At 34.5% G+C, this 18,529-nt stretch overlaps 1 protein-coding gene across 1 annotated transcript in view; it reads left to right on the plus strand.

The window, feature by feature from the left end:
- The window catches only part of LOC108297885 (coiled-coil domain-containing protein 14-like), a 51,931-nt gene that overhangs the window by 10,992 nt on the left and 22,410 nt on the right, over positions 1–18,529 (plus strand). The window contains 4 exon segments of the mRNA XM_017520563.2: positions 3,771–4,007; positions 4,118–4,214; positions 5,246–5,757; positions 8,632–8,773. Coding sequence (XP_017376052.1) covers positions 3,771–4,007; positions 4,118–4,214; positions 5,246–5,757; positions 8,632–8,773 — 988 coding nt within the window.

The following is an 18,529-nucleotide window of genomic DNA, read 5'->3' on the forward strand; positions in this document are numbered from 1 at the left end:
ATCTCTTGACCTCATGATCCACCCGCCTCGGCCTCCCAAAGTGCTAGGATTACAGGCTTGAGCCACTGCGCCCGGCCAAAAAAATTTTTTTTAATAAGCAACTTTTATGTGATAACTGCGTTGAATGCTTTCATGATTTTGCTTTTAATAACATATATATATTTCCATCTTCATCTTGGGGAACTAAATCAAGCACAGGCAGAATCCTTTGAGCACTGATTTCCCCTCACAAGGCCAGTTATAGTAGGCATCCAGTGGCTCTTACCTGCTCTAGATGTTTGTTCTGTATTCAAGTGATGGGAATCACTTCCCGTCAGACGGTGCTTGTCCATCCAAGCAATAGCCAGTGCTTGCACAGCAGCTAGACTTTAGGGACTGAAACAGTTTTGTGGACTGAGTAAATGAATACATTCCTTTCATGAATTCTAGTTATCACCTGACATCACTTAAACATATTGCCAGACCAATAGGTAAAATTTTCACGTAGAGTGCGTTGGTGTAATTAACAGGAGCAAGTAAATATGCTTCATTTGTATTTGTGTAGTAACAGGCTCATTTGGTCATTGTTTTATTTTAAAATCGTGTAGTAGTAATATAACTGCAGTCTTTGCCTTATATCCATTTATGGTTTTTAACTTGGATTGTTTGCTTTAAGACTTTATATCATTAAGTTACTCAACGTTATTAGTAGAGTTTTGCATGGGCTTAGTTGATAAAGGAGTGAAATATGTCATTTTAGCTCTAAGGCTTTGATGTTTAAGAAATAGTTTTGGAGTTTATTAATTTATGTTGGACAATGACATCTACTGGCTGAGGCATAACGTAGCTCAGCTTTATTAAAGACTGTGAAAACCACACCTTGAAAAGAAAGTAAATGAGATCCCAATGCTATGACCTGTGTGTGAAAACAGATATCTTCAAACTAGCCAATTCTCTCTCTCTCTTTTTTTTTTTTTTTTTTTTTTTGATGAGACAGAGTTTCGCTCTTGTCTCCCAGGCTGGAGTGCAGTGGCACTATCTCAGCTCACTGCAACCTCCACCTCCTGGGTTCAAGCGATTCTCCTGGCTCAGCCTCCCGAGTAGCTGGGGTTACAGGCATCCGCCACCACGCCTGGCTAATTTTTTGTATTTTTAGTAGAGATAGGGTTTCATCATGTTGGCCAGGCTGGTCTCAAACTCCTGACCTCAGGTCATCCACCTGCCTCAGCCTCCCAAAGTGCTGGGATTACAGGTATGAGCCACCATGCCTGGCCCAAACTAGCCAATTCTCAAGGACCAGAGGAAATCCAAGAGCAGAAGGAAAGACCCAGGAATCAAGAGGAAAGGACTTGTGGTGTGCTCGATGGCCATGGGCTATGATCTCACCTTCTGTTATTTTAGATTTCAAAGTTAAAATATTTTAGACGGTACTTTTCCATTTATTATAAAATTATATTTCCAGTAAAAAGTAGTATTTGCTTTACAGAAGTTTATTAACCAGTTTTGTTTGATCTGATCTGTTCAAATAGTGAAGGTAACTCTTACTGCTTTTGAGTCTAATCATCTCATAAGGGACATGTTTAGAGGTTTATTACTGACATCAGATAGCAAGATTTATGAATATATTTACTTGTCTATTGTGAGAGTACAGGTAGTTGATGACATTTAACATTTATTGAGTTTTTACTGTGTGCTAGACATCGATTTAAGAACTTTACAAGTGTTATCTCATTTACATCTCACAATAATCTTATAGGCATTACAGTTTTTCTAATAAGAAAGAGGAGGTCAAGAGAAGTTAATTTGCCCAAGGTTACTCAGCTAATAAGTGTTAAAGCTTGCATATAGGTCTAGAAAGTACATTCATAGGAAAAGATCATCTCAAAAGGAAACATACCCCAAGTCAAAAGGGGAGCATCTGATATCTTCAACCATTTTCATAGTCAAATATTAGGTCTTTTTCTTTAATTTTTTTTTCTATTTTCACTGGTTATAGTATTTCATCTGCCTTTAACTTTTTCTGTTTTTGCTTTTACATGGAAGTTGTATGCTTTTAGCAATATTTTTATTTTCAATAAACTATACATATTTATATATTTGAGGGATTCTCTACTTTAAAATTTTTATTTTTTAAAAAAGTAAATACTTTTCATAAGTAATTTTAAAGTACATAAATCTCAATAAATTTTTGCATATGTATACACCCCTATAGCCACCACCTAGAGTAAGATACAGAAAATTTTTAGCACCCTACAAGGCTCCCTCCCTGTCAGTACCCCTACCATCACTTAGACCCTCAGCCTGTGTAACCACTTTCCTGACTTCTGTTTCCGTTTGTGACTTTTACCTGTTTGAGGACTTCCTATAAATGCAGTTGAACACTGTGCACTCTTGCTTTGAATATTTTCACTCAGCCTTTTGTCTATTAAACATCCAGGTAGTTGTATATATCAGTACTTTGTTCTTTTTTAATGCTGTGTATTATTCCAAGCTGTGCATATACCACAGTTTATCTGTTTCTACTATTCATGGCTATTTGGTGTTTTCAGCTTTTGACTACCACAAATCAAGCTGCTGTGAACATTGTTGTACATGTCTTTTAGTAGACATAAGCACTCATTTCTGTTAGGTGTATACCTGGGAGTGAAATTGTTATGTCATAGAATATATGTATGTTTAGCTTTGGTAGGTGCTACCTATAGCAGTAAATTTTCCAAATTTATTTTGTATACTGATAACCCGTGATTTACTAGAATATTCTCATTTCTGTTAATAGTATTTTAAAAAACATTTGGGAAGGGGATCTAATTAGAGAAATAGAACTTAGATTGTTATACCAATCTACAGGTAGTGCTATGTAGAAGACTTTGTTGTTTTTTACTTATTACTTTGTTAATACCAGATTTCTACCTTGTACATAGACTAATACTAGACCCGGTAAGATAAAATAATGAAATACAGCCCTGCTTAAAGAAACTTACGGTTTAGTCAGAAAGACAGGAGGATGAAAGATAAGCAATATAAGGCAATGTGTCAGTGGCATATGATTCATATAGACAATATGTGCTCTGGGGTGGGGAAGAGTAGTCACCAGACTAGAATGATTGGATTGGGAAAGGCTTCATGGAAAAAGAAAACTTTCAGATGAGCCTTGGTGAGTGCGTAGAATTGGATTAGAAGGAATGGTTCATCATGAACAATGTTATTGAAAGGTAAGAAAAGCTTGCTGGGTAACTAAATTGACCTGGCTGAAATGAACAGTTTGAGTTGGGGGCGATGGGACAATAGTTGGAAAAGTAGGTTATGGTCAAGCTTTGGGAAACTTTAAATGCCAGGTTAAGATTTTGTTTGGTTGATTGGTTTTGTTTTGTTTTTAAGGGCCCAAAGCATCAGAATTGTACAAACTATTTTCTTTCCTATTCTGTTTTCCCTTGAGAACATGAACTGACAAGGAATAAGGTGAAGGAATTTGATTGGACTTTAAGGATAACATAACACCCTTAAAAGAAGTGTTAAAATTGAAGGAGGGATTTTACAAATGGCAAGTAGCATAAAAAAAATGGGACTAAAGAATTAGTATAGATGATTTTTGACTGGGGAAACTTAAACACTAGTTACTTTCCAAAAGAATTTGAGGTGATTTTCTTTAGTGAGGGTGACAGTGGTAAAGCCCTTCTATGAAGTATGTGATGAATTAAACTACTTCAGAGCATGTTTTCTTCTCTTAAAATCTTACGGTAAGCATTTTTGAAGAATCATGTTTCAAGAACTTTTTTTTTCTTCCACATTAGCATCTTCAGATAATAAGAAACAGATACCTAATGAAGCTCCTGCTAGAAGTGAAAGAGACACATCAGACCTAGAACAAAATTGGTCATTGCAAGATCATTATAGAATGTATTCACCCATAATATACCAAGCCCTCTATGAGCATGTGCAGACTCAGATGTCACTGATGAATGACTTAACTTCAAAGAACATCCCTAATGGAATCCCTCCTATACCATGCCATGCTGTGTCTCATACTGGTTAGTATGAATACTGTTTAAAAGTCATGAATGCATGTTCTAATTAAATTGCTTTGTTATTGTATAAAAAGTAGGATATGTGATTAATTTTTTCTCCCTCTTACTTATAGAATCTCAGGCAACTCCTCATTCTAGTTATGGCTTATGTACCTCCACCCCAGTCTGGTCACCTCAGCGGCCACCCTGCCCTCCAAAGGTTCATTCTGTGTGTACAGTTTGTATACTACATAAGTAACTATTTGCTTATAGCAGTCATTTAGGAAGGACTGTTGAATTTATTGATTGTAACTTAATGCACTAGGACTTAAAGACCAGTTGTTTATTTTTTAATATTTTATAGTTTTACCTATTTATTAATGACAGTAATGAAGGAGAAAGAGGGGAAGAGATCAGTAGGGGGAAAGCAAAATCAACCATACTGACCACCCAAGTACAACTGCCGTTAACACACTGATAGAGTTCTTTCCAGTTGTTTAATCCTTTGTACAGGTTTTAGTTTCTGGTTTGTATTTGTTAAGTTTGGTTTCCTTTTAAAATAAAGTTATAAGTAAACTTTATGCAGTTTTCTATACCGATTCTTTCGCTTAATACTTTATTTGAAAGATGTTTATTAATATATACCCTTTGTGAATTTTTAATAACTTGTTACTACTGTATTTTGTGGATATAGCATAGCCTGTGTAACTACTATATGGTTAGGAGTGTAACCATATATTTGAGTTTGTTATTATTATTAATAAGCAAGTTTCTAATATTAGAAACTTACTAATATTTTTAGCTTAAAAGTAAGTTGAATTTTTCCTCAGTACAATAAAGATTCTTGGTTTCTGAAGCTTAGTTTACCCTGTAAGATGGGAGCATTACAAGGCCATGACTAAAATAGACTGTTTACAAATACCACAGATGGTTTAAAAGCATCAAAAGTTAGTCCACTTTGGGAAATTACAGCATAAGAAAATAAGTTCAAACATACAAAAAGCTTTTGCACAAGCATATTTACAGAAATATTTCAGCAGTGAAAAACTGGCTGTTACTTAAATGTGTAACCATATAGGAGTATGGTTGCACAGACTATGGTATAACCACAAAGTATAGTAGTAACTATTAAATATTCACAAAGTGAATATATTAATAAATATTTTAATAAATATATTTTATATATTTGAGTTTGTTATAATTAATACCTGTAAGTGACTGCTCATACTTCTGAAGACTTGCTTTTCTTTTTCTTTAGGAAGTTGAAACTCTTGTGACAGTCAGCTTGCATCACAAGGTAAAACAGTTTCTGCAACCTGTACTGATGTTCTACAGAATTCATTTAACACCAGCCCTGGAGTTCCACGTAGCCTGCCCAAAACTGACATATCAGCTATTCCAACCTTGCAGCAACTGCGACTTGTTAGTGGGATTCCGCCACAACAAGGAGTTCATAAGGAAACAGACCTACTCAAATGTTTTCAAACATATATGTCTCCTTTTCGATCTCATGGAAAAGAAACACATCTGGACAGTCAGACACACCGAAGCCCTCCTCGATCACAGCCAGCTTTCTTGGCCACTAATGAAGAAAACTGTGCCAGAGAGCAAATTGGAGAGGCCAGAAGTGAAAGAAAGGATTTAAACCTACGCGTGCGAGATACAAAAACAGTCAAAGATGTACAGAAGGCAAAAAATGTGAACAAGATAGCTGAAAAAGTTAGAGTTATAAAATATTTGCTGGGAGAGCTCAAGGCCCTGGTAGCAGAAAAAGGTAGATGAGACTTACAATTTTCTGTAGTGTGGTGTTATACTAAATACCAGTGTCACATTATTTAGCTGTAATTTAAATGGAGTTTGTGGTATTTTCCATAGAACTGTGTTTTGAACTAATAAGAAAATCAGTTCTGCTTATTGTATTCTTACTTTTTAGGTTTTGATTTTTTTTCCTGTGGATTTAAAATGTTAGAGAATATCAAACATTCAGTCTTTTACTTGCAAGTGTGTATTTATTCTTCTTGATAATAGAGCTTGAAAAGATTCGACCAAGGAGAATTTGTGCAGATAAAGATTTTAATTAGATTAGAGGACCCCTGAAGATAATTAACTGCCTGAGTAGACTGATTATTTTTCCTGTTTTAAAAAGATGCAAAGTATGCCTGCATGTCATTTTTTAGATAGGCAACTGTTAGGTTGTTTAACAAATCTCACTTTGAGGAGTAACCCAAACCTTCTTATGCGCTTTTCAGTTTATTTTTAGAACTTTTTTCCTAAATCAAGAAAAATGTCTTTGAGCCAGATTATATTCATTTGTTTTTATTCTGTATATGTATTCTATTGTAGTGGCTTTTGCTTGGAATGATTTATAGATTTGTCATCTTGGGAAACACAGTAATTGATTGTGGAAGCATTGATTGAATACCTAACATTTGCAGAGTGACCAAAAAAAGAAAAATCTTAAAATGCTATATGAATGTAGCACCATTAGACCAAAGACATAGTGTATTAAAATTGCTGTGTTTTCAGACCTTCAACTTACCACCATTTTCACAATCAGATACATAATCATGGTAATAATAATAATACCATTGGCTATCATTTATTGAACACTTACCATGTGCTCAGCACTGTGCTAAGTGTTTTATATGCATTATCTCATTTAATCCTCCCAGCAACCCTATGTGGTACTATTACCAGTACCATTTTACTGATGAGGAAACTGAGACCTGGAGAAACAGTATCTGACTTAATCTTCTCAACAACCCTGTGAAGTACTGTTTTTATCTCCATTTAACCATGAAGAAACCCAGGTTTCAAGAGTTAAGTATTGAGACGTTGGCCAAAGGATACAAACTTCCAAGTAGGTAGGAGGAATAAGTTAAAGAGATCTACTATATAACATTATAACTATAATTAATAACAATATTGTATTCTTAAAAATTGCTGAGAGTAGATTTTAAGTGTTTTTATTATAAAAATGATAAATATGTGATGGAATACATGTGTTAATTAGCTCCATTTAACCATGACAATGTATAGCTATTTCAAAACAACATATTGTACATGATAAGTATATAAATTTTTTCTTTGTCAATTTAAATAAATTTTTACAAAAAGATTAATTTGTTTAAAAAAAATAAGTTAAATACTTTGACCAAGGTTATATCTCCAGAAAGTGGTGGAGTCCAGGTCCCAAACTCCAAAGCCTGTGAGTGAAACTGCTCTATAAAAGATTGGTAGAAGGCCGAGTGCAGTGGCTCACACCTGTAATCCCAGGATTTTGAGAGACCAAGACAGGAGGATCACCTCAGGTTAGGAGTTTAAGACCAGCCTGGGCAACATGGTGAAACCCCAACTCTACAAAAATACAAAAGTTAGCGGGGCATGATGGCAAGTGCCTGTAATCTCAGCTACTTGGGAGGCTGAGGCAGGAGAATCACTTGAACCTAGAAGGCAGAGGTTGCAGTAAGCCAAGATCACCCTGCTGCACAGCCTGGGTGACAGAGTGAGACTCCGTCTTAAAAAAAAAAAAAAAGAAAGATTGGTAGAAGAAAACTGCTTGATAATTGGACACAGTTGTTTACTATGTGTGTCCTTTTCATCAGGATGTTAAAATATCTGTGAAACTGAATGCCTTTTTGTAACTTAGAAAATACTTTCAACCTCTTTTGGATATTAGATAATTAATAAATAATTTTAAATATTTTCAGCCCACAGTAAATATGAATGGGAATGAAGGGAAAAAGATAAAAGACAAAAGAACGAATACCTGCCTTCTATGCCTGTGTCTGTTTGCAACCTCCAAAAACATCCACTCTCCACCATTAATAACAACCTTTTGATGTCACATCAAATGGATGTGGCTGCTTGTGTTCAATCTACTTTAGAAAATTAAATAATGAAACTATCCTAGCAGACCCTCAGTCAATATTTTGCCAAATTAATCCCCTAACATAAATTGTTTGCTTATGCCAGGATCAAAGGTTGTATTATAAATGTTAATACTATAACAAATTATAGGAAACCCCATAGCAATCATAGCTATCCACTGTGGTCCTGTGTAAGTATAGACTAAGAGATTTGTGTAAGCCACATTCCTACTTGATTCTTGAACTGAAAAAAACAAAAACAGAAAACTTACAATCTTGTGATTTGTGATTAATCTTTAGTTTACTGAACTTAATTTCTTTTTTTTAAATTTTATTTTTTTAATTTTTTTATTGCATTTTAGGTTTTGGGGTACATGTGAAGAACATGCAAGATTGTTGCATAGGTACGCACATGGCAGAGTGATTTGCTGCCTTCCTCCCCTTCACCTATATCTGGCATTTCTCCCCATGCTATTTCTCCCCAACTCCCCACCCCCCACTGTCCCTCCACCATTTCCCCCCAACAGACCCCAGTGTGTAGTGCTCCCCTCCCTGTGTCCATGTTGAACTTAATTTCTTTATAATTTTTCTGAGGAAGGAAATACCACCAAGATGAAAGAGAAAAATGGAGCCTGTATAATAAATTTATAAATAGTTGAGTTGAATTTATAACAAGTATGTACATATCTATAAAGATTTTCTTTTTTAGTAATACATACTAATCTTGTAGAAAAATAATTTATAGTATTGATTTTACTGATTTATTTTGTCTTTTATAGAGGATTCAGAAATTCAGAGGTTGGTTACAGAAATGGAAGCATGTATATCTATACTTCCAGCAGTAAGCGGAAACACAGATATTCAAGTTGAGATAGCACTGGCCATGCAACCATTAAGAAGCGAGAATGCTCAGTTACGAAGGTAAGAATTTCCCTTTGAATGTTTTTGTCTGTGTGCAAACATGCCTCCTGGCCAGAACAAAGGTGCCAAATGACATATCTAGGATTTTGTAAGGAAAATTGATTTTCTGTCTTACTGAATTTCTACTTTTTCTTCCTTATTTTTCAGAGATTTCCAGCATTATCTAACTCTTCCTTTACTTCTGCCCCCTTGTACATATTGTCTCCCACTTTTACCTGTGTTGTCACTTGGTAGTGTGTAGGCAGGAAAATGAAATACCTCTGTTTATTTATCAGACTAGTCTAAGTTATGCTGCAGGAACAAACTTCTAAATTTCGTTTGCATAGCACAGCAAGTTTATTTCTCCCTCACGCCAAGACTAACGTGGGTCATCGGTGGCTCTTTCATCCTATGACTCAGGATCCAGACTCCCTCCATTTTACAAAGCCACTGTCTCAGTATGTGTTGTCCAGGAAAAAGAGAATGCGGATATGGTAATGGGGAAGTCTCACATGCCCCAACCCAGAAGTGACCATTTCGCTACCACTTATATTTTATAGGCTGAAACAAGGCACCTGGCCCTGCCTAATAGAAAGGTCTGGGACGTTGTATTAAAAACACACTGTTTTTCTTCTGCTCTCACACCGCAACAATCGACACAGAACAGTTCTATGACCAAATGTGTGGGAATTTCTCCCCACCAACAAGCAAGCAATCAGTTCTGCAACAGATACCAGTTGGGTGTCCTCCAGTTTAATTCCAACACTATCCACCTGGAAATTATATCAGATCCCACAGGTTGAGGGCTCAGTCCCACAAGACTAAGCTTTATTTCTAATGCCGATCACAAGCCCAGGTTATTTTACCTGTTTGTCTGACCAAATGACTTTAAGTCAAAGTTCCCTTGATCTCCTTCCTTGAGTTCAGTTAATTTGCTAGAGCAGCTCACAGAACTCACGGAAACACTTAGTTTACCACTTTATTATAAAGGATACAGATGAAGAGATGCAAAGGGCAAGGTATTGGAGAAAAGGCGTGGAGCTTCTATGACCCCAGTGGGTGCCCCACCCTCTAGGAAGCTCCATGTGTTTATCTGGAAGCTCTGCATACCCTGTCCTCTGGAGGCTTCATTGGATAGGCATGGTTGAGTCATGGACAACTGTGAAGAAACGTGATTGGAAAAAAGGGTATGATCTAATACTAATAGACAGAGTGGGGAAACCCAAGAAGTTCTGTCTGTTCAAATTCGTTTTGGACCCTCTGTGCCGCATTCCTTCCTCAGTATGAGGCAGGACCCCTTCAGAAATGCGGTTCTTTTGACCTGCAAACAGCCAAGGTAGGTCAGAGAATTTCCTTATGGCCAGTTGTAAGAAAGGTGGGAGAAGATTATATTTTTTGTTTCTATGGCCTACCATGGGGAGGAAAAGGGAGCAGATGAAAGGAGGGCAAGAGAAGTTTAGACAAAGAAATTCTGTTTTCTGAGGCCTGCTTCTGAGACCTAAAGTACCTGAATATTAACAGATGACTGTCTTTCACCTTTATCACTCTGAAGCTGCTTCAGGAACCAGGAACAAAAGGCCAAATACTTAAATAAAAGGGATGTTTTTGCTTTTGACTGCTTAAGAAATAACAAGGGCTGTGGGAGTTGACACCCAGGAACTGTGAATGAAAACATATATATATGTATGTATATGTGTGTATATGTATATGTTTGTATATATGTGCCATAACAGACATACACACAACACACACATTATATATAATATGTATTTATATAAATATATAAAATAATGTCACAGATATATAATTTTTCCATACTTCTATACAGCCAGGAAGGAAAGGAGAACCTTAGTAAGCACTAATGTAGCCCTGCCACACTTAGACATAGAAAAAAAATTATTTAAATTCTTTGATTTTTTTTTTTTCAGTCTTCTTAACTTGTTGGAATTACAATCTTAATTTGTTTAGGAAAGATTTAGACCAGGAATCTAATCTTGAAATATAAAAGAAATCACTCACATATTATCAATAATATCTTAACTTGGAATGTTTCAGTGATGACCATCAAGGCCAACACACCAGTGTCTGTTTATTAATATACTTTACTAAAACTTGGAGTACATATCAGGTGCTTCTGCAGCACAGCAGTGCAAATGTGCCCTGAGTGTTACAGGTGCATAAGCTATAGACATTGTATAAGATAGGACCTGCAAGGATCTATACAAACTTTTAAAGAAACTGGAAAGCAAATAGTTGGAGCATAGCTAGAATATACACATCTGGAGCCTCTAGAGGCATGATAGCTGGTGAGATGCACTCATTTAGGATTCTTTGTCTAGAGGTCCTTATCCTGTAGCTACTATGATATAAGATGGGATTGCTGGGTTTAAAATCCAATATCATCTTCAGTCTCGACCTAAGGAATTACTATACCAGCATTAATTTTTTAACACCAAAAATGAGTAAATAATAAAATAATGAACAGCAAATACTGCTAACATTTATTGAATGTTTTTTATATGCCACACTATTGCCCTTTATATGTGTCATCACTTTATATCTTCACAACAGCTCCATGAGGTAGGTGCTATGTTACTCTTACTTATAGATGAGGAAATCAAGGCACACAGAGTTTATGTAACTTGCCCAAGGTCATATATCTAAGAAGTTACAGAGTCAAGACTAGAACCCAGACAATTTGATTTTAGAGTACAATGATCTTAACTTGCAGACTTCTGTACTGTCTGTGTTAGGAAGTAGAGATTTAATTATACCTCACTATTTAGGTGTATTTTGTGGAACATAGAATATATTGCAAGCCATTCAAAATAAACAAGCATATTATTTAAAGGAATGACAATCAAATAATTGATTTCTTAAATAAACATACCAAAACTTAGCCTGAGAATATTATCTATTTTAACATTGTCACCATGGAAAATATTAGTGGTTCTTATTTATTTCTGTTCCTTAGAACATTTTTAAATTGCCTTAGAAGCTAATTTGTAAGCCATTCAAGAAAATAACGTTTACTGTTTTAAGAGCCACCACTTGTTTCTAGTTTTTTTTAAAGAAGGTATTTGTTTGATGTCTGACCTAATTCTTCAGTTGGCACCAGAGCTATTTGGCTGTCTGTCCTTACAGGACAAAGATTATATAACATGCTCTTGCCACTGTTGCTTACTTGACCTTCTAAAAGATAAAATAACTAAAAAATGAAGAATTTGTTAGATACGTTCTTTTTAGCAGAAAGGTTTTCGGGAGTAGTGTAGGAATTTTTGTTCCACTTTGGTAATCTGTTTGAAAAGAATTATCCATAATCTTCATTACAAATAAAAATTGGAATACATAGGTTTATTCAAAAGTGTTTCTCATCGTTTTCAATTAAAAAAATTTTTTTTTCTTGTTAGATATTTGGAAACTACGTGTTTCTTTTTAGCCAGAAAAGTGATCTTTCAGGACTTTCTTGGAGTTTGTTGCCATCTTGTGGCTTAAAAAATAGCTCGATGCATCGTTTCTGTGACATTTTGACATTTAGGCTAGACAGTTTTAATGTGTCTTCTGACACAGTTATTTAACATTTAGCTTTCCTGGTCCCCACCCACTAAATGTCTATAGTGCCCCATTAATTTTGACCACCAGAAGGCCTGGCACAATCCCAAATTTTCTGGATGGAAGTTTGGTGGGTATTATCTCCAGTTAAGAGCCATTGAGCTAGAGAATGCCAAGATTTCATGACCACCTCCTGATTTTAGACTCAACTATGAGACCATTATGTATCCCCACAGAACATAAAAATGAAACGGGAGAATGGAAGGAGTCAAGGATGATGTTCAGGTTCTGTCTATAATTTAACAAATGGTAACATAATTCTTCCAGATGGGAGCTGCTAGAGGAAGAATAGATTTGTTTATTGCATGTTGTTAATAGTTTTTGAGTTAGGCAAGATAATAGGAGAGCCTGTGAGTTAAGGTTTAGATCTGCTGAGTTAGATGATCAGGAGATAAGTATGATATAAGTCTGGAGTACAGGAACAAGTTGCAAGATAGAAATTAGACTCGGGAGTCATTCTCTGAACATGTGTTTATTGAGCTTTTTGTATAGATCTGGCACTGTTGTAGACACTGGAGACAGTGTGATTGAAAGTAAGTGATTTGTTATCAGCATGTAAGTAAGTGGTATATTCACCAAGAAGGTAGAGCATGTGAACACAGTGAAAGTTAAATTGCTGGGGAGTAACAACTTTTTAAGGAAAGAACAGAAGATTAAAATTAGTGGAGTGACATCACAAAGTCACAGAAAGAAAACAATTTATAGGAGGGATTTTGCATAGCATTAAAATAAACTGACAACATGAACAAAGGTAGGTCGATAATAAATATTACAAGACAAATTACTCAAAGAAGCTTCAGAAAAACTTAAAACAGTGTTCTACAGTCTCAAGGAAATTAAAGATAATAGGATCTCTTATAGGAAGAAAGAGTGAGATTGAGACAAAGTGCTCAAGGAAGAAAAAGTAAAAAGAGAAGAAAAGTGAGTTAAGTGAACTCAGAAAAATAAAAGAAAAAAACATTTTAAAAATGAAAGCCCCATTAGAAACAAATATAAAATAATTAATAAACAAACAGACAAAGTCAAGGATATTGTAGTTCTCTAGAACTTAAGTATTATGAAGCCTGAAGTTTTTTGTTTTTTTTGAGGGGTTTTAGGTTTTTTCCCCCCAAGTCTTTCCATTTTAATTTCTACTAAATTCATAGTTCAGTGTCTCCTATTGGCCTTAGCTGCTGCTTCTTTCTAAACCGTTTTTTAAATTTTATTTATTTTTATTGTAAATATATATATATGATATTTATCTTTTTAACCATTTGCAAGTGTACATTTCAGTGGCAATAATGTTCTGTAACCTTCACCACTTTCTGTAGGAAAACTTTCTCATCCCTAACATGAATTCTGTCCCCATTAAACAGTAACTTTGTCTTCTCCCTTTTCTTACCTTCTGGTAAGTCCTTACTTTTGTTGTTTCTGTCTCTGAATTTGAGAAAGCTGAAATTTTGTCTTTTTAGGGTTTGCAGCTCTATTTCTAGTGCTAAAATTGTTCCTAACACTCACTCTAATAAATATTTGTTAAATTGACTGAATGCATGGTGGATAAGCTTGAGGGAATCCCACAAGGCAAAACAGAAAAAGAGTGATCTAAAAATTATTATGAAGAAGGTAATACATATGGAACAGAAACAAAATAGGTACAAAGTTGGTGTTCCTGAAAAAGGAGAACAGAACAAATGAATTAAAGACAATATTAAGAGATATATAAATAAAAGGAAAATTTTCTGATTGTACCACTTTAGTCTGGGAGACAGTGCAAAACCCTATCTCTAAGGAAAAAAAAAAGATCTATGTCAGCAGATGAATAGGATATAGAAGATCTCAGAAAAATGATGCAAAACAATCGACACCAATACATATGCTGGTTACTACACCCTAAGGAAGAAAAAAGTTAATTTTGGAGACACTCAAAAGAAATAGAAAATTATGTATGAAGAGAAAAATTTTAGGCTATCTCTAGCCTTTTCACAGTGATTTTTGTTGCCAAAGGATTATAGAGTATCATTTACAAAGTTGTGAGGGAAAGAAAGTGTGCCCCGAGAATCTCTAATGTGGTCTAGCTCTCCTTTTAGTATAAAGGCAACGGTCATATTCTCAAGTATGCAAGAACTTAGGAAGCTTAACACCCTTGGACTCCTTTAAAGAACAAAACAAAAACTTGAATGGCAAAGTCCAGTCAACCAAAAGACGAATTAAAAAAGAAGAGTAGACAGATGTAAACATTGAATCTATATGTAAAACTAAGACAGCTGTGGAAATTATGGTTATAAATTAGAAAGTGTTAGTAATCTTGACAATATGAATTCCAAACTCTACATTTTTCATATCCTATTTCCTAAATTTTAGATTATTTAGGAATAGTATTTCTTGAAGTAAAGAAATATTTGCCTAAAGCTAATCAATTTTGGTTTCGCTTGTTATTTTCTTTCCATTAAAGTCATGTAATCCTAAATTCAATCCATAATATTTGTAATATCATCCTATTGTTTTAAAATTCTTCTTAGGTATTTGTTTTTTGTCTCTGTATATGCTGGAGAATGTATGAATGTTATCCAGCAGATAATGATTATTTCTGTTTAACATTGTGCTAGAGGTTCTAGCAAGTGCAGTAAGGCAAGAAGAAGAAATAAAAGCCAGCCACATTAGAAAGGAAATAAGTAAAACTGTCTGGTTCACAGGTGACATGATAATCCTTGTAGAAAATCCTATGGAATCTATGGAAAAGCTACTAGAATTAATAAGAAAATTTAGCAAGGTTACAGGATACAATATCAATTGTATTTTTATGTACCAGCAATGAACAATTTGAAATGAAATTTGAAATCAGCACTACTCAGAGTAGCATCAAAAAAATATGAACAATTTAGGGATAAATTTGAAAAATATATAAGACCCACATGCTGAAGACTACAAAATATTGCTGAGAGAAGATCAATATAGGTGAGGGATAAACCAGCTCCATAAATGCACGACTTAAGACGTCACTGCTCCCAAAACTCATGTATAACTTTTATGTAATTAAAGTAAAAACCCAAGCATGCTTTTTTAAATGTTTAATAGAAGCTGATTCTAAAATTGACATAGGAATTCAAAGAATCTAAAATAGCCAAGACAGTACTGAGAAAGGATACCAAGTTGGTACTATCCAATTTCAAAATATAAAGGAGTAGTATTCTAAGACGTGTGGTGTAAGGATAGACAAATAGATCATTGAAACAGGATAAAGTCTAGAAACAAATTCACACATAGAGATCATGCTTGCAAAATTGCAAAAGAAAAAAATCAGAAAAGTTCAATGGCGAAAGAATACTCTTTTCAATAAATAGTGCTGAAAGAATGGGAGAGTCATATCTTTGAAAAATGAACCTCAACCTTTACCTCATACGGTACACAAAAATTGACTTGAAAAATGAATCACAGATTTTAATTTGTAAACTAAAACTACAAAACTTGTTAAAGGAAATATAGGAGAATATTTTAGGAATTTTAGATTGGGAAAGATTTTAAAAATACAACATAAAAAATATAAACTAGAAAAAAAGAATAAAGTTGACTTCATCAAAATTTAAAACTTTTGTTTGAAAAACAAAAAACCTGTTATTAAAAATGCTTGTTTGAAGAACAAAAAAACACCTGTTATTAATAATAACAGGTCAAAATGTTAAAATGAAGAAGCAACCAACAGACTGAAAGGAAATATTTGCAAAACTTGTATTTGATAAAGGACGTGTATCTAGAATGCATAAAAAATTTAAGACAGTATAAATTTTTAAATATCAAGTTTAAAAATGGGGAAAATATTTGAACAGACCACCAAATAAGAAAAGTGGATATCAAATATGAATATCAAATAAGAACATGGAAAGATGCTTAACATCAGTAATGATTAGGAAAGTGAAAATTAAAACCATAATGAAATACCACTGCATACCCGTTAGAATGGCTAAAATTCAAAATTAATAAATGTTAGGAGGTGAAGGAATGGAAACTTTCACAATTAGCTGATGGGAATGTAAAATAATTTGGGCCCTTTGGACAATAGTTTGGCAGTTTCTTAGAAATTATACATATACCTAACATGTGATCCAACCAGTCCACTCCTAGGGATTATGTAAGAGAAGTCAAAGCGTATATCCACACAAAAATTTGTTGATGAGTGTTCATAGGAAACAACCCAAATGTCTATCAATAAGTGAATCGATAAACAAATAGCGGTATAGCCATGCAGTAGAATGCTCCTCAACAATAAAAAGGTAGGAAGTATTAATACATCCATCAGCTGGGATGAATCCCAAAATTGTTATGTTGAGTGAAAGAAGCCAGGCTAAAAGAGTATATATTCCATGATTCCATTCATAGTTCTAGAATATGCAAGCTAATCTATAAATAAATATTTGGGAAGAAAGGGTTATGAAAAGGGCCGTGAGGAAACTTTTGGGGATGATGAATATCTTTTTTAAAAAATATTTATTTTAGGTTTGGGGGTACACATGAAGGTTTGTTACACAGGTAAACTTGTGTCACAGGAGGTTTGTTGTACATATTATTACATTACCCAGGTATTAAGCCCAGTACCCAATAGTTATCTTTTCTGCTCCTCTCCCTCCTCCTACCCTCCCCTCCCTCTTTCCACGCAGTCCCCAGTGTCTGTTGTTTCCTTCTTTGTGTTCATAAGTTCTTACCATTTAGCTCCCACTTCTAAGTGAGAACATGGTATTTGCTTTTGTTCTGCATTAGTTTGCTAAGGATAACAGCCTCCAGTTCCATTCATGTTCTTGCAAAATAAACATGATCTCACTGTTTTTTATGGCTGCTGATGAACATCTTAATTGTAATGGTGGTTTTACCACATCATATGGCAGAACATAACATGATACACTTTAAATGTATGCAGTTTATAGTATATCAGTTTTATCTCAAGTTATCTAAAAAAAGTTATTGAATTGAATAAAATAAATATTTGCCTAAATAGCAGCAGTTCTTCTTTACCTTTTTAAAATCCAGTATACTTAAATTTAGTACATAATATTTTAAGATGGCATGTGTAACATCAACTTTTAAAATATCCTTTTTTCTATTTTTATCAGGTATCATTTTAAGTAGAATAATTTTTTTAAGCCTATCCCTGAAAGCAGGGAATGAGAGGAATGAAAGTAGCTAGTTATACAGTTAGGTTGGAGGGATTTTCTTTTTTAATATGGGAAGAGTTTTAATATGTTTCTTGGCTCAGGCACATGAAGTGGTAAAGAGGGAGAAGCTGCAGATAATAGACAATAAAGGGAGAGGGATAGGAGCAGAGTCCTCGGTGGTCTAGGAGGAGAATGGGGCCTAGGGCACGGATGAGGCTACTCACCCAGAAGAGTTGGAAACAATGAGTGTTAGTACACATATGGATATGCCTGGGACCAAAGGATGACAGTATTTGTCACCAAACCATGATTTTTAGGGAAAAAAGGAAAGTTTACAATTGGGAAGAGGAGGGTAGGAATGAGAGGCTTGCGGTGAATTTTTAGAAGTTTAGATTGGTTACATTTGGGAAGAGAAGAATCTGAACAGGGACATAGAAAAAGATGATCAAGGAAAGCTTCTGTTGTAAAGGGGAAACCTTTGAAGAAAATCAGAATTTTATTAAAATGAAAACGAGTTCATATTATACTGTTGTTCTACAGCTTGCTGCTTTCACTTCATAATGTGTCTTGGAAATCTTTTCCTTTCAGTACAAATGGACCTCTTGCTCATTTTAATATCTGTGTATTAGTATTTCATATGTGAATGTACCATAATTTATGTAACATTTTGTTTCCAACTTTTCACTATTAAATAATTGCTGTTGTGAGAAACCTTGTATATATCTACAAGGTGGGAGATGCTTTTGCTCAAGTAAAACTGTTTCTGATGCTAGATAACCTAGAAGTAGAATAATTTTGTCAGAGATTATGAACATTTTACATTTTGTTAGACATTTTCAAATTGCCATCCAGAATGGTTATACTGATATACTCACACGAATTGAGATACTTAATTTCCCTGTGCTCTCATTAGAAAGTGTTATTTCCTTTTATTTTTGTCAATCCTATGGCCAAAAAATATCTCCTTTGAAATTTGCAATTCTTCATGTTAGTGAAGATGAGCGTTTTTACTATATGCTTACAGTCCATTTCTATTTCTTTC

This window comes from Cebus imitator, unplaced genomic scaffold, assembly GCF_001604975.1.
Source record: "Cebus imitator isolate Cc_AM_T3 unplaced genomic scaffold, Cebus_imitator-1.0 Scaffold855, whole genome shotgun sequence".
NCBI lineage: Eukaryota > Metazoa > Chordata > Mammalia > Primates > Cebidae > Cebus > Cebus imitator.